Source organism: Typopeltis vanoorti, chromosome 9, assembly GCF_054136105.1.
Source record: "Typopeltis vanoorti isolate ZY-2024b chromosome 9, IOZ_Tvanoo_1.0, whole genome shotgun sequence".
Taxonomy (NCBI): domain Eukaryota; kingdom Metazoa; phylum Arthropoda; class Arachnida; order Uropygi; family Thelyphonidae; genus Typopeltis; species Typopeltis vanoorti.
In genome coordinates, this window is record NC_143557.1 from 140,579,690 (window position 1) to 140,602,759 (window position 23,070).

General features: G+C 36.1%; 1 protein-coding gene across 1 annotated transcript in view; it reads left to right on the forward strand.

Annotated features, from left to right (window-relative positions):
* Window positions 1-21,148, forward strand: part of MYPT-75D (Myosin phosphatase targeting subunit 75D) — a 305,331-nt gene extending 284,183 nt beyond the window's left edge. The window contains exons 11-12 of the mRNA XM_090398351.1: window positions 6,506-6,617; window positions 15,365-21,148. Coding sequence (XP_090254477.1) covers window positions 6,506-6,617; window positions 15,365-16,075 — 823 coding nt within the window. The 3' untranslated portion in view covers window positions 16,076-21,148. The remainder of the gene's footprint in view (window positions 1-6,505; window positions 6,618-15,364) is intronic.
* The last annotated feature ends 1,922 nt before the right edge of the window (window positions 21,149-23,070 follow it).

The following is a 23,070-nucleotide window of genomic DNA, read 5'->3' on the forward strand; positions in this document are numbered from 1 at the left end:
TAGAGAGGTAAAAGAGGCAGACAAAATTATTTTTCTACTGTGTGATCATTTTGTAAGTGTATATCATCCAAATGAAGATATTATTATGACAAAGGTGACAGCAAACAGAAGTTGATGTATTAGAGGTAATTAGGATACTGCAGAATCTGAATGCAAATACAGCTGTGGGATTAGATGGGATATTGGCTCACATTTTGAGAGAATGTGCAGAGGAACTGGTGATGCCTTTGTCTGAGCTGTTTAATTTAAGTCTCGGCTCTGGGAAAGTCCCAAGAGAGTGGAAGGAGGGCAGATAATTCCTTTACATAAAGGAGGAGTCTGTGGTAGAAAATTATAGACTAATCAGTATTTTGGAAGTGGTGATAAAAAATACTGGAAAAGTTGGTGAAAAAGAATTTAGGAATGGGTGGATGAGAATATGTTACTCTATGAGGGTCAGCATGGCTTTGTAAAGGATAGGTCATGCCTTATTAATCTATTAACTTTCTATGATAGGGTGACAACTGAGTTGGATAAAGGGAGTGGCTATACAATGATACTGCATGATTTTGCAAAGGCATTTGACAGGATACCACATGGAACTCAATTATGTGAACTGCAACAAATGGGGGATGGATATGAAACTGGTGATATGGATAAAAGTGTGGCTGATGGAAAGATACCAAAAAGTAGTATATGGTGGAGCAGAATCCAGGAGAAAGCAGGTGACTAGTGGTATGCCGTATGGCTCTGTGCTTGGACCACTGCTGTTTAATTTGCACATAAATGACATAGGAAATAATTTGAAGGGAGATATTCAATTGTTTGCTGATGATGCAAAGTTGGATAGGGTAATGGTTAATCAAGGTGATGCAGAAAGCTTGCAAGATGATTTAAACATCCTGACGGTATAGGCAAAGCATAATGGATAGCAATTTAATGTCAAAAATTGTAAAGTTATGCATTTTGAGATACAAAGATTATAAGCTGTGTACCACATTGAGGGAACTGTACTCTAGGAAATTGATGAAGCCAGAAATTTTGGGGTAGTAGTGATAGAATGATGAAATTTAAAGGGCATATTGCTAGGGTAACTCACAGGATTACTTGGTTATTGGAAAACCCACCAACAAGCAAAGATGGAGTTATCTTTCCTCTTTATAAAGCCTTAATATGACTACATATTATAGGTCTGATCACCTAGGTTTCTTGGGGACAAGGAAGTGGTGGAGAGGATCCAGAAGCAAGTGACCAAGATGGTGAGTGGCCTGTGGAATTTTCCCTATGAGGATAGATTGAGGGTTTGTGGATTGCAAAAATTGGTTGATAGGTGAAAAAAAAAAAAACGGTGGGGGGGAGGATATGATAGAAACATTTAAGTTACTCAAAGGATTTTATAGGATTGATGCAAGGGAAATGTTTCAGCACTTGGCTAGAGGGAACAGAACAAGAGGTCATCCATAGAAATTGGATAAAAGTGTGGTTAGCAAAGGCATAAAGACTAGATTTTTCACTTGGAGAGTGGTGAATGAATGAAATGGGTTGCCTGAGTCAGTTGTGAGTGCTTTGTCTATAAATGGTTTCATGGAGAGGTATGATAGATATTGCGTTGATAGTTTGGGTCTCCCACAATGAGTCTTAGAACTCCGTGGAGATGCCTGTGTTATAATAATAATAAAATTGTTATCTACATGAGACTGTGCAATTCAGTTTTAGTTTCATTTCACTTTAATCATTTTAATTTTTAAAAAGTATTTAGAACGAGTAATAATTCCATATGGAATGGATGTAATTTATTTAAATTTGGTATTTAGGATATCTACTAAAATTTATAATTTTCATCACATTAAGTTTTGTTATTTGTAATGAAATAGATGAAAGAAAATTTTATATTATAAACTTCATAAATATAACTTCACTGCTTTCTTTTACAAAAGCACTACCAGCATATGATATAGATGCTTCTATATTATAAATTTTTACAGACATCATGTTTTTTTTTTTGTTTGTTTCCCACAAAAAATGGTGAAATGTTAAATTCAAACTGTATCATATTTAAACATTCAGTAAGAGTCCAGTAGTTAGACATAAGATGCATATACGTTTGGAAGATCTTGGAAAATCAAGATCTTCCAAACTTCAGTCCATAACAGTGATACCGATGATTGGAGAGACCTCGGTTTGAATCACATCTAGGATGTGAAAAACCTCTGCGTAAGCTTTTTGACTGAAGGTTAAGTTTTCTGATCTCATTCGGAGATGCCAGAGTTTTTCATTCTGTAAACAGGCAAATAAGTCAGAACACACACACACACGCACGCACACAATTAAGAGGCACAATACACTAATTACATAATTTTAATTACTTCAGTGGCAATTAAAAAAAAACAGTTTAATGCATTCCACTGTTCAACCACCCTCCACACCAAGAAACCACTCCTCACCCTCTTGCTCACAGCTTCCTTTTGTAACTTTCAGAGATGGTCCCTTGTCATCGTTCCTTCTCGCTGTTCCATCAAGTGAAAAGGTGATCAGCTAACTCATGAACAGTATAAGGGTCAGGCAAGAAATCAAAATCACTGATTGCAGTGCAATCAGTGATTTTGATCACTGATTGCATATTGGACCTCCTTCAGCCCAAATTACAGCACATATGTGGTTTGACTTAGATTCCACAAGGTGTTGGCTTGCATCTTCATTTACAACTCATCAGACAGTTCTTGTCCTTTAACTGGTTCAGATTTGACAGAAGAGGACTTTGCTCCCAGATCTGTTTTTCTAACATGTCCTATACGTTTGTTCTCAATTGAGTTTGGATCCAGGCTTTTTAGTGGCCAGGGATGATGGAATTCACTGTCATGCTTGCTGAACCATTGCTGTGAATAACTTTTGTGTGATGGACAGAAGCATGGTCATCCATGAAACAACTGTCACCTGCTGGATAAAAAGTCAGTTTCAGGATGGACTTGATCGGCAACAATGTTCAGATATTCCTTGGAGGACACCTGACCTTCTAGCAATATTAGGAGACCTGTTCCGGACCAACAGATCATGCTCCACATCTTGTAAACACAACTCAAGGTTTGGTAGGTGGTGTCATGGTGTGGGGCATGTTCTGTTGGTTCAGAACAGGTCTCCTGATATTGTTGGAAGGTCAGGTGTCCTCCAAGGAATATCTGAACATTGTTGCTGATCAAGTCCATCCTGCAACTGACTTTTTATCCAGCAGGTAACATTTGTTTCATGGATGACAATGCTTCTGTCATCCATGTACCTGTACAGAACAAGGTGTACTGTGACTCTTTGTACCACGTGACGTTTTTTTTTTTTCCAGTGTCCAGTCATGGTGTTCCTAACACTACTGTAGATGAACTTTCTGGTTCTTCATAAAAATCAGTTATTTCCATATAGACATGCATGTGCTAATACTGATCAATTGCCTGTGCATAGTTTGATGAGATATGAGTTGGCACAGCCTTCATAGCAGTGCTTCGAACAATTGTTGCACATAAGTACTTCTGTTTGTCCATACAAGCCTTTTCAGATGATGGTGATCTCGTTCCTGACAGACCATCTTTGGACCAAAGTTATGCCTCATAGACAAGCAATGTGGATTTTTTCTACTGGCTAAAAACCCAGGATATCTCACTTTTGAGAAACAAATCAGTTCTGCTGTTTTCAAAAGATCATTTATTTTTCCCATTGTGATTGATACTATTGATGATTACTGACCAGCATTCTTAAATAGTTGCCTGGAACATGTGGTCGCATATGTCACCACATGTTCCAGGCAACTATTTAAGTAAGTAAAAGTATTTTGCATATACTTGCATTAGTAATGTTTACGCGTATATCTGCATAAAAGTTTCTAATTCAGTGGCCAGTGTGTGTAGCACAGTTGTGATAATGAATGATACAAGATGATACAAGAATGCTATCATGAAAATGGACCATTTTATGATTTTCTTCAATCATTTACTTGTTTAATACTAAAACATTCCTTCGTTAAAGCTTAGCTTATTTTTATGTTTAAGTTGACTTGTAATTTATTTGTATTGAATTTATCACAAATGCATTCTGTATAACCAGTAATTATAATTCCTTTCCTTTAATGTTTCATGGTGATCAGCATTCATTTTGGTAAATTATGACAACTACAACCATGTTAGGAATAATTATTTTAATTTCTCAATATTTTAACCTTCATATTAAGGTCATCATCAACTGTTATTCTACTGGTCTGACCTCTAAAAAATAAAAATAAAATAAAAAAATAAATAAATAAATAAATAAATCCTACATCCTATTTATAACATCATCAGAGAACAAATTCCTATTAATACTTTTAATACAGCAAAATGGTGATCTCGTGGCCTAATCAATAATTTAACAAAGTGTTTGTTATATTAAAGTCCTAATTATAATTAACTCTTAGAAAAAAAGTTTATATGAGTAGAATACGTGCCATCCATATTCTTAGGATTTTTAAACCACTATTATTAAGATTAGAGTGATTAATAAGAATTTCACAGGTTTCTTTAAATTTGCGCTCATACCATGTTTTGGTGTGATGTGAAGAACAGGTACCTTTCCATTTCAAATCCACATAGAGTACTCAGGTCTTGATCAGAAAGGCCAGATTTACCATAGTTGTTATGTTTATCGAATAGGAATTGTGCATCCTGTTTCACCTATATAAGGCAAATTGCAGGTACAACGAATATGATATACTTCAGGTTGGGCCAGTAGAGGAAGCGGATCCTTTGGAGGAGTTGAATAAGCTCTTTAATTTTGCAGGAGGTTTAAAAGTAGCATTAAGGTTCTGTTTCCGTATTATTATTATTACATAGAACCTCCATGGAGTCTGAAGACTCATTGAGGGAGGGCATTTGCTCTACAACTAATCGCAACTTCACCAGTGACATCTACCACCCATACCACCACCAGTATTTCCATAGGCAATTGCAAACATCCATGCCCATGACGGGATTCGAACCTGCAACATTTTGGCTGGAGAGCGGATATGCTACTATTCTGTTTATTTTATCTGATATCCCTTTAATGTATGGAATGGCTATAGTTTTATTGTAATTTAATTTATTTTTAAGAAGAGTCTTGTGAAGAATTTGGTCGATAGTAATTTTGCTGTAGCCATTTTTTAGAAAGGTATTGCTGATAACTTTTAATTCATGTTTAAGTGCGTGTTCATTGGAGTAAATCTTTAAAAGCCCTGTTTTTGTGTTGGGCGGTGGTAAGAGTTTGTGTATATACTAGCTAGTATGTATAGGCTTACAGCAGTGTTTCTCAACGTTTTTTGGATCATGCCCCACCTCAACGTCTCAAAGATTTTGATGCCCCCCCCCCCTCTAGCATAATAGTCAGTCAAGTTCTGAAAAAGTATAATATAAATATATATAAATATGTACATGTACATTTTTTAATTGCCCCCCAAAATAATCAAATTGCCTACGTTGAGAAACACTGGCTTACAGTAAACAGTGAAGGAAGATATGACAAATGTTTCTAGAAAAGGAAGTATGTTCTGACTTTCAATTTCGGTTGTGAATTGTATGCGTTTGTGTTGTTTATTTAGGTGGCTGAGAAAAGTGTCTAATGTCTGGCAGCCAGGGGACCAGATAACAAAACATCAATGCTAAGTGAGACTTTGGTTTTTAAAATAAAGTAATCTAGAGCATGTTGCTCAGAAGCTTCCATATAAAAGTTAGCAATTGGGGAAGATAACAGCGATCCCATGGCTGTGCCTTCTTTTTACAGATAAAAAGTATTTTGCCACATAAAATAGCCAGAACGTGGTACACGGACAAAGAGCGCTGTGATATCAGGCAGGAATTTGTCCTGGAAAAGCAGAATTATGTCATTGATTGAGACATTTGTGAAAAGAGCAGAGATATCAAAACTGACTAATAAATCACTTTTATCAAGTGTGATGTCCTTAATTTTGTTTAAAAATTGTTTTTTTTTTTTTTTTATAGGAGAGGGAATGACTTACTAATTCCTTGACTGTTGACACTAGTTTCTTGGCCAAATGATAATTAGGGGTGTCAATATCTTCAACTATTAGCCAAAGCAGTACATTCTGCTTGTGGATCTTAGGCATACCATAAATTCTCGTAGTGCAGGTCAGAATGTGACTGATTTAAGTAATTCTTCTGTTTTCTTTTTAATCTGATTAGTTGGATTATATTTCACAAGTTGATAGGTGCTGTTGTCTTAATTTGATTCATTTTTTCTAGACAAATTGTTTGGTTTAAAATAATTGTTGCACTGCCTTTTATCAGCTCTAGTAATTAAAAGTATTAATATGAATTTGTTCTGTAGCTTATCTTTGTGTATACAGTATATGTATACACTCCAGACTGACCTTAATATGAAGGTCAAAATGTTGTGAAATTAAAATAATTATTCCTAACATGGTTGTAGTCTCCATAATTTAGCAAAATGAACAGTAATTATAAACTGTTGTATTAATTTAAAAAAAAATTTTTTTTTTTTTCTGTTACTGTAGCCAGTCTGTAAGAAGAACTAGTATACGCGATAAGTCCTTGATATCTCGAAGGGAGGCAAGAGAGGAAGCCAGGATAAGGCATGAGAAACAAAAGCAAGATGGAAATGAAGAGGTAATATCACATAGAATTATTCAGAACACATCTGATTCGTATATAAGCAGATGAGTCTTAGAAATTCATTTAAAAAGAAAAAAAACTTTCACTAGAATCTGATAGAATTTAGTATGTTTTGTAATGAACTTAATTCCAGATTAAATGTTTCATAATTAGAGTGCTGGAGCTAGACATACCTTGCTAACAGAATAATAAACTTTCAGTAAATGTCCTTTTGCATTTTTATGTCCTAACAGTAATAATTTTATTATTAATAAAAATTATTACTGTTATACTAAGGCAATTAATGTGAAGTCATTAGCTTCTATATACAAGTAGTCTAGTCATGAAGATATTTCACATGCAAAATTTGTTTGCTTACACTTGGATAAAGGATCTTTAATTTAATTTATAATCAACTGAAAAACCTTCAACAACCAGCTCTAATCCAGAGTATTTTAATAATAAGGTGTTAAACCTTTTTTCTACTTGTATATCGTTAAGTATATGACTTCTGCATTACTTCAGCCTTAGGATCTCTTTTGGGTCTGGCTCCTGCTGAAGTGGTCTCAATTGCTGCATTTTGGATGCTTTCCTATGGTTTGGCACCTTCTAATGTGGTCTTTGTTGGGGCTGCTCTGGTGGATGCCTTTCCCTGGGAGATGAGAGGTTCTGTTCACTGGTAGGGTGAGCCTCTAACTGTAAGCTCTTCTGTCTTATCAATAAGTTCACTTTTTATAATACATAGGATTAATTTTTATTCACTACATTTATTCTTTCCAAAGACTGTGATGAAAATATACCTATACAGAGGGTCCTCGAGTTACGTCGGAGATCCGTTCCTACGGACTGACGTAAGGCAATTTTCGATGCAAGTCGGAATTATAGCCTTTCACTTTTCAATGCCTCAAACAATCTTTTCGCCTTTTCCTGAATTAACATGAGGCTAATTGGGATACGGCATTGATGCTGATCTTCCAGCCGAAGAACAAGAAGCCTTTCTATCTCAATCATGAGCCTACTACGTCTTTTCGTAATCACAGTCGATTTCATAGGCGCCAATCCTTTGACATGTTCAAGGATGCAAACTTTATCCTTGATAATAGTCCCGACTGTGGTATGACTTAAGTTCAACATGCGGCCGATGTTCGTTGGCATTTCTCCCTTTTTTGCCCTTTTAATAATGTCTAATTTCACTTCTAATGTAATGGCTTTCCTTTTCCTCGACACACTGCCATCGGAAGAATCTGCCTTATGTTTGGGAGCCATATTGAAGGGTAAAAAGTCCCAAAAAAAAACACAAACACAAAAGTGAGAGAGCGAATGTAAACAAAGCACACGGTACCCAAAGAATGTATGCTGGGAGCCAAGTGACGCCACCTCTCCCAAACAAATGGCGCGTAACGGCATATTCTTCTGCCGTGCTCACAAACAAGTTGGCCCACGACATTTTAATTTTACGTTGCGCTGCTTCAAGTCGAAATTTATTTTTTAAATTATTTATGGGATTACTGCCATAAAGTTGAAACAACGCATGTTGAGGACGACGTAGGTCGAGGACTCTCTGTAGTGTAAAAAACATCTCATTTCCAACAGACACTATATTGTAGAAGCAAGAAATACAAGTAGCTTTACTCTATCACTAAATACACTACAGTGACATTTACAGTCTGTGTATTATACTTAGTAATAATTGGTGTAATCAGAGATAACTGGAATGAAAATAACCCTTCATAATGACAAACATATCCCTTCTGACACTACTATATATACACACAAATAAAACAGTTTTATTGTAGTACTAAATTTATCTGATATGATATTTCTCGTATTTCAGTCTCACTTAAATCTCTGATATTTCACCCTGTTTGGAAACAGATTTTTCATAAAGCTTCACAATTCTTTATTCCTCAGGTGATTTCAAAAAACAAGGTAAGCCTGGCAAATCTTTTAGCATTAGCCAGGCTTTTCTTGGATTTCATAAAAATAAACTTTCTTGGCTTTAAGGAATAAATGTGAAATTGTGGAAAATTCTTAGGGAAAGAACTTCCCTTACCGATTATTTTGAAATAGATTTTTAGGGTATTTTACATTAAGCAATACATTTACTTTGTTTGCTTGTGTCTGTGGAGTGCAGTAGTGGTGTGTGAGGGAGGATTTATTCACTGTATACAGTTTCATTAAATTATGAATAGGATTCCTCTTTATTCAGAAATTTGTCTTATATTTTATAATTTAGCAAAATTATATTTTCATATTGCGATATCTCTAACAAAATCTTATCCATATTGATTTGCTTGCTAACAGCTTAATCAGCATAAGTGTAACTAATAAATTTATATGCATTTTTGAAAATTATGGAGACAACTACCGTGTTTGAATAAAAACTTTAGTTTAATATACTAAAATCTACATTCGACGTTTCGACCTTTATGTCAAGGTCATCTTCTGGAGCATACAACTATACACAGGAAACAAGCTACACTACAATCAAACTGGTTTGTTAAAGACACTGACCAACCGCTACAACAATTGTTGGCCTGACCTCTGGTGGGAAAAAAAAAAAAAACCATCAACGCTAGAGTCCTATTATTAGTGTTATCTGTTGGTTGTAGAAATACATTGGGCACAACAACAAGTATCTATCTATATACATATATTAACATCATGTACACATTCCAGCCAGTTGGTATGGAATGATTTCTAATACTGGCTGAGGATTGGCTAGAGTCCTGACTTATGCTGGATCTTATATATTAGGTAGGCTGAATGTGTGCCATCCAGATCTTTGGAATTTTCATGCCATCTTTGTTGTTGATATTTGGGTGGTTTATCAGGATTTCGCAGGCTTCCTTAAATTTCCTTTCGTACCGTTTTTGTGCGGTGTAAAGAGCAGGTGCTTTTCCAGTATTTGGTGAAAGGTGTTGAGTGCGTGGTCTGAGAGGCCTGCTTCACCATAATGGTTATATTTAATGTGTCTAATGTGTTCTTTCTTGCGTATAGGGATTGTCCGTCCTGTTTCATCAATGTACAGTAAGTTACAGGTGCAGCGGATGCAATAGACTCCAGGATGTGCTAATGGGAGGAGAGGATCCTTAGAGGAGTTGAATATGGTTTTAAGTTTAGTGGGTGGTTTAAAGGTGGCATTGAGGTTATAATGTTGTAGGATTCTGTTGATTTTTTCCGATAACCCTTTAATGTATGGGATGGCTATGGTTTTACTGTAATCTAGATTCGTTTTTGTTGTAGTTTTATGGAGTATTTTATTAACAGTATTTCTGTTATAGCCATTATTTATGAATGTGTCGCTGATGATTTTTATTTCTTGTTTCAGGGCTTGCTGGTTGGAGCAAATTGTGGTAGCTCTGTTTTTAAGGGTGTTAATAACTCCATATTTTTGTGCTGGGTGGTGGTATGAATTAGCATGTATGTATGTATTGGCCAGTGTGTGTCGGTTTTCGGTAGACCGTGAAGGATAGACTGCCTGAAGGAAGACGTGTGACTAGTGTGTCTAGGAACGGGAGCGAATTTTGGTTTTCGACAAAGACAACTTATTAGTCAGTTTCGACATTTCTGCCCTTTTCACTAATGTCCCCATCAATGACACAATTCTCCTACTACAGAACAAATTTCCGCCCGACATTACGGCCCTCTTTGCCCACGTACTACAGTCCGGTTACTTCGTGTAGCAAAACAAATTCTACCTACAAAAAGAAGGTACAGCCATGGGCTCACCACTATCCCCCCCCCTCCCCCAATCGCTAACTTCTACATGGAAACCTTTGAGCAAAGAGCTCTTGATTCCGCCACGCTAAGACCAACAGTCTGGCTTAGATACATTGGTGACGTGTTCGCGATATGGCCACACGAGCGACAAATGCTAAACACATTCCTTAGCCACCTGAACAAACAACACGAACGCATACAATTTACCATCGAAATCGAAAACCAAAATTCGCTCCCGTTCCTAGACACACTAGTCACACGTCTTCCTTCAGGCAGTCTATCCTTCATGGTCTACCGAAAACCGACACACACTGGCCAATACATACATGCTAATTCATACCACCACCCAGCACAAAAATATGGAGTCATTAACACCCTTAAAAACACAGCTACAACAATTTGCTCCAACCAGCAAGCCTTGAAACAAGAAATAAAAATCATCAATGACACATTCATAAATAATGGCTATAACAAAAATACTGTTAATAAAATACTCCATAAAACTACAACAAAAACGAATCTAGATTATGGTAAAACCATAGCCATTTCCGATAACCAAAGGGTTTTTAAGTATAAAGAGCTAATAAGGGTTATCGGAAAAAATCAACAGAATCCTACAACATTACAAAAATTAAGGGGATATTAAATCCCACATAGTTTTAAAACTGAATAAGAAACTCAAAGATAGGAATCAGAGAGTTTCTTGCCGAATATAGTAAACTATAAAGTATCGGCGAACACTAGCGTTAGCCAATGCAAGTGATCCTAGTACGTAGTACAATCTCGGGCAACTCGTTGCAAAGGTGAGTAAAGTTCAGATCGCTATTCTTAGGTATTTTCCATAATGTAAAAACACATTTCCTAGGAAATGTATGCTGTTATTACATTATGGAGGGAGGTCACTACCCAGACCGGTTTCAGCTTTTTTTGAGGCTTCATCAGTGAGCAGCTAGACCTAATACCGAAGTGTATAGCGAAAAGAACTTATATACTCTGTACTCTGCGAACGAGTTTTCCAAGTAGGTGCAACCATTAAGTTACTTAAGTATAATAAAGAGCTAATAAGCTTCATTTCGGCAATGAAAACATTACTAAAATTAAGGGGATATTAAATCCCACATAGACCTACTTGGAAAACTCGTTCGCAGAGTACAGAGTATATAAGTTCTTTTCGCTATACACTTCGGTATTAGGTCTAGCTGCTCACTGATGAAGCCTCAAAAAAGGCTGAAACCGGTCTGGGTAGTGACCTCCCTCCATAATGTAATAACAGCATACATTTCCTAGGAAATGTGTTTTTACATTATGGAAAATACCTAAGAATAGCGATCTGAACTTTACTCACCTTTGCAACGAGTTGCCCGAGATTGTACTACGTACTAGGATCACTTGCATTGGCTAACGCTAGTGTTCGCCGATACTTTATAGTTTACTATATTCGGCAAGAAACTCTCTGATTCCTATCTTTGAGTTTCTTATTCGGTTTTAAAACTATGTGGGATTTAATATCCCCTTAATTTTAGTAATGTTTTCATTGCCGAAATGAAGCTTATTAGTTCTTTATTATACTTAAGTATCCTACAACATTATAACCTCAATGCCACCTTTAAACCACCCACTAAACTTAAAACCATATTCAACTCCTCTAAGGATCCTCTCCTCCCATCAGCACATCCTGGAGTCTATTGCATCCGCTGCACCTGTAACTTACTGTACATTGGTGAAACAGGACGGACAATCCCTATACACAAGAAAGGACACATTAAATATAACCATTATGGTGAAGCAGGCCTCTCAGAACACACACTCAACACCTTGCACCAAATCAACTGGAAAAGCACCTGCTCTTTACACCGTACAAAAACCTGGTACGAAAGGAAATTTAAGAAAGCCTGCGAAATCCTGATAAACCACCCAAATATCAACAACAAAGATGGCATGAAAATTCCAAAGATCTGGATGGCACACATTCAGCCTACCTAATATATAAGATCCAGCATAAGTCTGGACCCTAGCCAATCCTCAGCCAGTATTAGAAACCATTCCATACCAACTGGCTGGAATGTGTACATGATGTTAATATATGTATATAGATAGATACTTGTTGTTGTGCCCAATGTATTTCTACAACCAACAGATAACACTAATAATAGGACCCTAGCGTTGATTTTTTTTTTTTTCCACCAGAGGTCAGGCCAACAATTGTTGTAGCAGTTGGTCAGTGTCTTTAATAAACCAGTTTGATTGTAGCAGCTTGTTTCCTGTGTATAGTTGTATGCTCCAGAAGATGACCTTGACATAAAGGTCGAAACGTCGAATGTAGATTTTAGTATATTAAACTAAAGTTTTTATTCAAACACGGTAGTTGTCTCCATAATTTTCAAAAATGCATTCGGATCACCGTGCAAGCCTAAATCAAAGAATAAATTTATATGATTATACTTTATAATTCAATGGATTTACCTCTCCATGTAGTCATTATGAGCTAATTATGTGTAAAACTATTATTATTAGCTTTTTTTTTTTTTTTTTTTTGCAAAATGAGCTGCTCCCCTCTTTTTTTTATGAAATGAAGCCCTTTATAAATTTGCACATGCATGACTGGTTCATAGGATGACATGTAATTCATTAACTACTTGTTGTTTTATATTGCTCCTGCCCATGAAAGGTTATTTGTAAACCTATAGTACAAGGTGATCAAAATTAAAGTATGCCTGTTTAAGGCCAGGCAGAGCACCATCCATTGATCCAAATGCTGCAAAACTTTGCAGGAATACATAGTATGCCATGAGGAATCGAAATCTGAGAGAAAAAAGTTCCAAAATTCACCACCAGGAGTGCTGTAAACACAAAGTGCATGTAATTTGTATATCATGCAATTCGGTGGATGCCAGGAGGCTTTAAAAAGATGGACATGGGTTCCCTCCCCTCTTAGTTAATACTGTCCACAGTGACTAATCTTGTCCCAATGTGCTTTGTTTGTGAAGCTGTACTATCTAAACAATTGGTGCTGCTGCTGCACTCTGCAAATTTTGTCGTCTGAATAAATATCAACAAGGCCCACTATCTCCATGTGCTTAGAGATGAATGATTAGTCATTTTGAAGAAACAGGATCGTTGGGAGTTAGACCTGGCAGAGGTCGCAAACCAATTAGTTCAAAACAAGTGAATGAAGTCGCTACTGCCATTGTGGAACAGGCCATAAATAACAGCATTGGTTCTTGCAGTGTACATGCTATATCAAGACACATGGATGTGCCTTATACAACTCTATGGAATATTCTATGGAGTATTCTGCATTTCTACTCATTTGAGATAACTCTGACACAGGAGTTGTGCCTGCAGGACTTTGAAAGTCGACTAACATTCGCTTTAACATTCCTTGCTCAATTGGACACGTATGATTTTGTGGGGAGATAAAGCCGATAATTACTTTTACATGAATGGAGCTGTGAATACAAGATGCATTTGTTGGGTATGGGCTATGCAAAACCTGCATGCAATCCAACAAATTCCTTTGCATTCACCCATAGTTACTGTCTGGTGTGTGGGTTTACAGCTTTGTTTATCATTGGACCATTCTTTGAGGACATTCAGGTCCTGTGACCTGCTCCATTACTGACAAGAGGTATTGCGATATTATTATCATTATTATTAGTGACACCTCCAAGAAGTCTGAAGACTCATCGCAGGAGGGCATCTACTGTACAATTCTCTGTCTCCACCACTACACCGAACCTCTACTACCAATCATCCACATCAACGCCATCCACCGCAACTAGTATTTTTTGTCTGTAAATTACGTGTGTTCAGAAGGGCCGATTCATCTGTATGCGGGATGAAAAACCTGAGTTTCTGGGAGAAAAAACTCTGCTCCCCCCCCCGTATGAGATTGGCTAACTCACCTTCAGTTGAAAAAGTTCCATTTATTTATTTGTTTAGCATATGGATCACACATGAAAGATTACATTACATAAATTCTTAATATATGTGGACATATGTACAATAATAAGACTTTCAAAGAGACACTCCAGAATAGGCTACAACTGTATGTCTAGGTTGATTATCCAGTCAACTGCACTTGGTGTAGCATGGATGAAGTCTGACAGGTTTCCACTGTATGCACGTTGGACACATTCTGCTGTAATATGATTAATTGTTTGACGGGGTGAGGCAATCATGCCCCATTTGTAAAGGTGGTCTGCACATCTGCCATGATTGATGTGGATTCCGTTAAGGATAGGCCAAGTTTTCCGATGTAGGTCAGAACCTGAAGGCATCTGTGTTGGGTCCACTAATTCATGGAATACTCCTGTTTATGTTGAAACTTGTCTCTGCAAGATTTTTTGCTGTTAAGATTGGAAGGTGCCTTGACTTTAGCCTGTTTATTTCTAGGGGCGGGATGTCTTCGTGGATTGGAAGATTTTGGATTTCCATGATTTTTCTGTATTCATGTAGAAGAAAGTTGGATCTGCAAATGTGGGGAGGTGAGATGTTGCTTAGCACTGGGAGCCAGTAGGTTGGTGTTGATTTTACAGTTCCAGAAATAAGGCACATAGTGGTGTTCAGCTGAGCATCAACCAAATACACATGGGCGCTGTTCAGCCATACAGGCGAGCAGTATTCAGCTGCAGAGTAAACGAGGCCAAGAGCAGTGCAGCGAACGTTGTTGCTGAGACACCCCAAGTTGTTCCACATAGTTTTTGCAGTATATTGTTTCTTGTTTTTAGCTTGGATGCTGTGTTAATGAGATGTGGTTTAAAAGTGTTGAAAAAGTCCATATAAAGATTCCTCCCATCACGACGGGAATCAAACTTAGCCTTTTCTAATCAAAGGGCACAACATGCCGTTGTTCTTCCAATTGCACTACGGAGGCATTGTGCCACAGCTACAGCAGTGCCTTTCATGGATTCAGTAATTTTCATGCATGATGGAAAATTTTATCAGAGTACTAAATGATTTAAATTGTTTTTCTCATTTTTATTACTAATATATTAATGTATTTAAATCTAATGTTTCATTTTAAATATTTTTTTCAGCATGAAGAAGAAAAACTTCAACAAGATGTTAAGGAATATGAAAAAAATAATACACCTCCTCCACTTGATGTTGAAGACATTGAACTTTCTTTGAATATTTTAAAAAAAAAGGATACTCTACAGAGAATAAAAGGGAAAACTAGTCGTGAAATGCTTGACACATCAGAAGATATAACTGAAAAGGGAAATGAACTTTTACCCAATAAAGACGGAACACTACCAGACAAAGACATATCACTGGATGTTAACTTGGATACATCTTCAGATATCATCGACACAAGGTTAAGTAAAGAAGGAGAAGAAGGGGCTGATGCGATCTCTTCTCAAGCACCATTAAATGGGACCATGGCTACTGAGGGATCTGAGACTTCAACTTGTATGACATCTGTTCCATCTCGAAGTCAGGCAGAGTCAGTGAAAGTAGAGATCCATGTCACTGTGAACACAAGCCCAACCTACGCTCCCAGTCCAGGTACACTGGCTGATTTGAAGAAACATCGGTCAGATATGCGCAGCAGGAACAGCTTAACACTTTCGTCTTCCCAACAAGACTTAACAGGCAAAGTGGTATCCCACAATGGCCATCATTTTAGTGCCACATATATGTATGATCCCCCACCTTCTCCAACAATTTCATTACAGCGATACTGCAGTGATCCCTCAGAAATTGTAGGCGAGCCTCAGAAACATGGATGTTGTATCATCATGTGAAATCTCTGCTTCATGTTTTCAAACAACACAAAACATGTATCATTCCTAATATATATAAGTGCTCAAAAAACTTGAAATTTAAATGAGACACTTATATTTTTGAAAAGCCATAATATCTTAACAATTATCATGATGCTGCTGCTGCATATCATTGTCAGTCTCATTAGTGATATTTATATTTATCCTTTTAGTTTCCTTTCTTACTCTTGTAGTAAAGTTAAAGTCTGTTAACGATTACAGGTTCTGGAACATCAATGTATGTGTGGTAGTTTCCTTTATCATGTAGCCAGATTTTTTTTTTTTTAAATAATACTGATCTGTTATCTTTATTCTACATTCAGTTTTCATGCGTGACATACGTTATATCCAGAAAAACCATATGATTGTGATTTTTTCCCGCAATAAACAGATGCATTCCATTTTATTAAGGCAAATTTTTTTTTTTCAGAACAGAATTTTATTGTTATAATGTTTGTGATTTTTAATGGTGTTAAGGAAAAAATGTGCCATTTTATTTTGTTTTCAGTGTTTGTCACAGGCTGCAAAATTTTAGTACCTACCATTTGTATATTTCTTTGCATGAAAATAGCAGGTTGGAAGAGTGGTTATCTGTTAAAAACTGCGATAAGTGTCTTATTTGGTAGTTGTTAGTGATCCATTTGAATCGTTATAATTGTTAGCCATATATTTTGGTATGTGAATAAATGAATTTTTTATTGTGATGAATGTGTATGCATTGAATGTATGTGTAAGTTGGTCACAAAATCCACTATGTATTTTCAAACTAACATAAATATAATACATGCATACATATATAATATATATTTAAATATATTGAATAATTGGTGAAAGAATTAGGGAACTTTTTTTTTTATTATTCAGATCCTGAATGTCTCTTCCATTTTTTCAATCATAATTTCATATAATGGTTGGGCTAATTTATTAGTTAAGCAACATAGGTATAATTGTAAGACAGTCTTACATGGCACAAAAACTCTTGTGAGAATAATTTCTAATTTAACTTACTTTTTAGTTTAAAGTAGTCCTGCATATTTCAGAACCCCCTTAGTATAATGGATATAAAGATCTGAAAAACGTTTAAATCTGCTTGCTCCATTTTCATAATAGTGAAAATCAACTAAGTTTACAGTTGCTTTATTTGTGATTCTTTAAAGGATGTTTATGCATATTATTTTAAAATTTGCCGTTGGAATGCCTTGAAATTCCAAGTGTGCTTTGGATTTTTATATAAATCTAAGTAGACTACAAATATCTCTGGCAAGAAGAGAGCTTTGGGTTTTGTAATTGTTCAAGCATACAAAATTTAGGGATTAAAATTAAGTTAATTTCAAAGTAATCCAATTCCTGTCAAATCTATTTTATTAACTTTAATATTATATGTAATATTTCAAGAATATACTTAATAATAAGTTACATATTATCTTTTTTGTTGTCTTGTTAACATTACAACTGATATTGATATGTTATTGTTATAAATTTTTTGTTATTAATTAGACAGATGACTACAAATAATGAAAAGAAAACACCCAAGGAACTGTGATTATATATTGCATTGTTGTAAAAAAAAAAAATAAATAAATACACATAATGATTAGTTAGAGAAAATATATTTTGTTTGTTGTAATTTTTTGAAATAATAATATAATTAGAGCAGGTATTGATTTTTATATAAGGGCTGGTGCTGTTCAGCACTCAAATGGTGCCTTTTGAGCTTAAAACCGAACAAAACTCAGTGCAGGATGATTTACATAAATACTTTTGAGTAAGCTCTTGCTACATAGCAAGCACCATTATAGTGAATTCAGTCACTTACAAAGAAGCACTGAAAAGTCTCGTAGCACCAGTGCTATTTTAAAGTCCTCTTTTGGCTCTAACAGTTTGCTGTCATCAGCATTCCTGTTGAATATATCAAAATTGCATTGGTGGATGCATCCAGAGGACTAGTGCACAAGATGAAAGATTATTCTGAGTTCACTTCAAGTCAGTTGGCAACAAAAGGAACTTTTTTTCAAAGCCTTTCTTTGGCTGGTTCCTGAGTTAATCAACTCTGGCATGGGCCCCTCTCAGTTTTAATACCTTTCATCAAAATTTATATTGAATATACAGTGTATTCTTAATATAGAATTAGGAACTTAAAAATGGTGTTTATTTAGTAGGTACTTTTCAGTATTGAGACCACATTATAATATTAAGAGTTTATTTAAAATAAATTATTAAAACCCAACAAGTTTTGTGCATCGTAAGACTTACATCATTGGGGTAGTGGTACATAAAAGTTGTACATAACAAAAGCCTATTAACAATTAATTACACATATTTGAAGTTTTTTTATAACTTCACAACTGTTAAATAACTGATAAACCAGAATACAAATGATACATTCTTTACCATATGCATATTGGAACATTGCTAGTTGTTGCTATCACGTTCTGTGGTATCATGTATGCTATATCCCAGGTCCGTGGCAGTTAAATAATTTTTGATGAAAGCAAACCATACTTGATGTAAAATTAAGCCTTGTTTTTTATTGCATTGTGTAGGGATCCTAAGCATTTGTGAGGCTTCTTTAAATTTTCTTGTAAAACAGTTATTATCAATATATGACATTTTTGTTTGTTGCCAGAGTACTTGAAGGCCAGTAGTGGTGTGGAATGCCAGACCTGATTTATTCTCTTCTTTTTTTTTTAAATTACCTTTCCTTGATATTCTTGTCGAAGTAAATGAAGAGGAAAAAAGGTTATCCTTCTCACTGCACAAAAAACCTACCACAATGAGAAGATTTTGAAATGCTGCTTCACACCACTATCCATTGCAAAAGATAGGCATAATTAAAACACACCAATTAAAAGAAATGAAGAACTGCACTACCTGTCACAGAATCTTGCACGTAATGTTTTGAACCTAAGACAATCAAAAAAAATTCTTAATACACCCTCTGCAACTCCCTTATTTAAACATTTCAAGAATGCAATCATGCTGCCTTACATCAAGGATGTCACAGACAAAGTGGCTGTGTTGCTCCGTGAGTACAACCTAAAAGTGGCTTTTTTTATCTTTACAAAAATATTTAGATTCCTACATCCACCAAAACCACCACATCATCCCATGAAAAAACTAGGCATCTATGAGATTGCTCTCATGGCATTTGTTATGTGGGCCAGACAGGAAGGTTGGGAGAGATCCGCATGTCTGAACACGTAAAAGATGTCGAGAAAAGAACATAAATCAGGCCTGGCATTCCACACAACCACTACTGGCTTTCCGGTACTCGGCAACAAACAAAAATGTCATATATTGATAACTGTTTTACAAGAAATTTAAAGAAGCCTCACAAATGCTTAGGATCCCTACACAATGCAATAAAAATCAAGGCTTAATTTTACATCAAGTATGGTCTGCTTTCATCAAAAATTTAACTGTCGTGGAACTGGGATATAGCACACATATTTATTTATTCTTATGGCAAAAGGAATACAGAACAGCTACAAGTCAATGTCCAGTCTAGAAAACCAATCCAGGGCCTCATTCATCACCTCGTGGATGTCCTGAAGGCCACCACCATGATATTTGGTGCCTTAGGCAGTTATTCACAATATGAGTAATCTTCTAGGCCACAGGGGGAACAATCACAATAAGGGTGGTCTGACAGTCTCCATTTGTGTAGTAGGTAGCCATATCTGCCCTGGTTAGTTCTGTTAGAGAGTTCGTCCATGGACCAGAAAGGGTTTCTTGATTTTAGGCGAAGACTATGTGGATTTATGAGAGGTGCAGGGGCAACAGTGGGTTGCTCACTACTTTATTAAATTATATACTTGGTTTAATCCTTTACCCAAGTGTAAGCAAACAAAGTTTACACCAGAAGTATTTTCAGAACTGGGGCAACTTGTGGTAAAGGTGGTATAAGTTCTCATCACTTGCCTTAGTATCTCCCATAATGCAAAGCACATTTCTTTGCAGACATGTATAATGCTATGCATTAAGGGAAGGGCCATACCCAGAGGTGGTGATGCTAAGGTGGAAATAATGGAAAAGTCGTATTTACCTATCAACTTTATTAAATTCTTTAATCGAGGCTGCTTGTCTTTTCTATATATTTGGTGGTGCAATGTTAGATAGGACAGGCAACCAGGGGAGAGGGAGTTCTTCTCAGTGTCCCACTAATTGTGTGCATGGTAGAATTTAGTTGGGTGTCTATAATGTTAGTGTGCACACTTCTTTCCCAGACAGGGGCACAATATTCTGCTGCAGAGAATGCAAGAGCTAGTGCACTACAACCTGCAGGTTGTTCCAGGAAGCCTTGAAACGATATTATTCCTCATTTTAATTTTGTTGGAACAGGTTGGTGATGCGCTTTTTATATAGGTTAGGCTTTGTCCAGGCTCCGAGGTATTTCGGGTGAGGCTCATGTACTTTTATGTACCACTACTCATGATGTAAGTCTTACAATGCATGAAACTTGTTGGGTTTTAATTGTTTATTTTCAATAAACACTTTATATTATAATGTGGTTTAAATACCAAAAACTACCTACAGAACTGCTTAACCACAGAAACCTATGTGTACATATGGTGTTTGTTTAGTTTTATAATCAAAATTTAATAAAGCATCAACTTTTCTACTGAGAAACTGGCTTCCAATTAGCAAAAAAAGTTTGAGAATGATCATTAAGTAGTTTTCAGGTGTGCTGTAAATTGGAACATTTAAGATTGTGCTGAACTTCAGTATTCTAGCAAAAACTACTATTTTAGCTGCATGTGTCATAACAAGAAATTAATATTTTCAGATTAAGAATTCTTAAATTTTCTATATTGAACCTTTGTGATACAAGTTGAGTAAGATGAAGATCCTTAATATACGCTAGTATATTCACCAGTAAGAATATGTTAAGTACTATAAAAGGGCTTACTAGCTTATGTTTGAACTTAGTGGCAGCTTTTATATGCTTCCACCAATATGACGATTTACAGTGGTCCTTCCTTTTGAAAGCATTGTGTGATTTCAATGTCAAATATTTTGTAAATAAATAAATAAAACAAATATTACAAGTCTAAATTGTTTGCTGTTATATCTTAATTCATGGTATTTGACGTACTAAATTTTTCATCCTTTTCCAAAAGAGATTGACAATTTTCAATGATGTGATCATTTTAAACACAACTGATGGAGATGTGTATGACATATTGTTAAACAACTTATGTTCCTTTAAAACTTCTGATTACTAATCCCTACAGCAAGAAATAGCCAAATCGACATGTATTGAACGTGTCGATTTGGCTATTTCTTGGCTATTATATACACTGTGCTACATTTATAAATTTTTGCAATCGTCGGTTTCATTTCACCTGTCACAAGCAATTATTTCTTCATTTTTTTTCTTCCATCTCCTCCATAGATGAATGACCGTAGCAAATTACCTCTTCCTTTGCTAGAACATTATATACCTTCTGTGAACTTTCCGCCAGAAGAATCTTGAAAAACCTGAATACCAAAAAGGCGGGTGGTCCTGATGGCATCCTGCCTATTGTGCTCGGCTGCCATCCATCCCAAGTCTAGTATATATAGGGATACAGTCAATTACTCCCCCCCCCCAAAAAAAAGGTGATAAATGTCTATCAACTCACTTCAGTTCTATTCAAAATAATGGAGGTTATCGACAGTTAACTTCTTTGACACTTGGAGAACTGCCAACTAATCAATGATCACCAATATGGATAACCTGTATCATGCCACTTTCATTCATCACACATTCACACCTACAATGCTTCTGATAGGGTCTGGAATTGAGGACATTTCGACAAATTACAATCATATGAACTGTTTTCCTCTCTATGTAACTGGATTGCCAGTTTTCTCTCAGATATATCTCTCAGTGTAATAGTAGACTATGTTCTCTCTTCAGATTTTCCTGTTAATGGAGGTGTTTTTCAGAGCTTTGTCATTTCACCCATCTTCTCCCTGATTTATATAAATGACCTGCTCTCTTCAACTGCAAACCCTGTTCATAGTTTTGCTGATGATAGCATTTTCCACTAGAGCAGTGAAGGCAAACCTTTTAAGTTCGGCATGTCAAAAATTCAGAAAATGTCTAACTCTGCTGGCATGCCCCCCCCCCCCCCCAAACAAAAGAGAAACAATTCTTTACATATTCATTTATTTAAATAAAAATAGTCTAATTCATGTATGGTGTTATGCATTATATATTGAAATGTCAAATGATTACAAAAATGAAATAAGAGTAAAAAACTCGCACGTAAAATAATATCTCATCTTCATAATAAGTTTAATTTAATCCTTTATCCAAGTGTAAGCAAACAAAGTTTGCACCTGAAAATATCTTCAGGACTGAGGTAAGGCGGTGCAACTCCAAGCAAAGGTGGACCAAGCTCTCATCACTCCTTGTCTCAGTATCTCCCATAATGCAAAGCACATCTTGCAGACACATATACTGCTATGCATTAAGGGAAGGGCCGCTACCCAGACTGGTTTCGACCTTTATTGAGGTCTCATCAGTGGGAGGCAGACCCAAACGTGGAGATACTAAGGCAGAAGCAATAGGAGAGGTCATATTTATCTATACGAGTTGCCAACAGGTGTACCACCTTATTATTGAATTACTCTGGATTTAGAGAAAGATGTTGGAAGTTTATTTTGCACTTGGTTAGACTATAATAAATTTAGTTTAATCCTTTATCCAAGTGTAAGCAAACAAAGTTTCCGCCTGAAAATATCCATCATCTCATCTTCCTTTTACCCTCTTTTTACCTTGGGGTATCAAGGGTTTGTTAATCATTGGACCTCAAACTGTTCACAGGATAAGGTGGTCAGCCTTACGCCCCGGTGTATCCTATGTCCTGCAGTGTTGAGTTCTCAAGGCCGGTTTGCCTGCTTTGTGGGATGAAAAATCCCAGGATAAACTGGGGAAAAAATCCTACTGTCTACACCTAAGACCGGCTGACTTGGCTATGGCTCAGGAA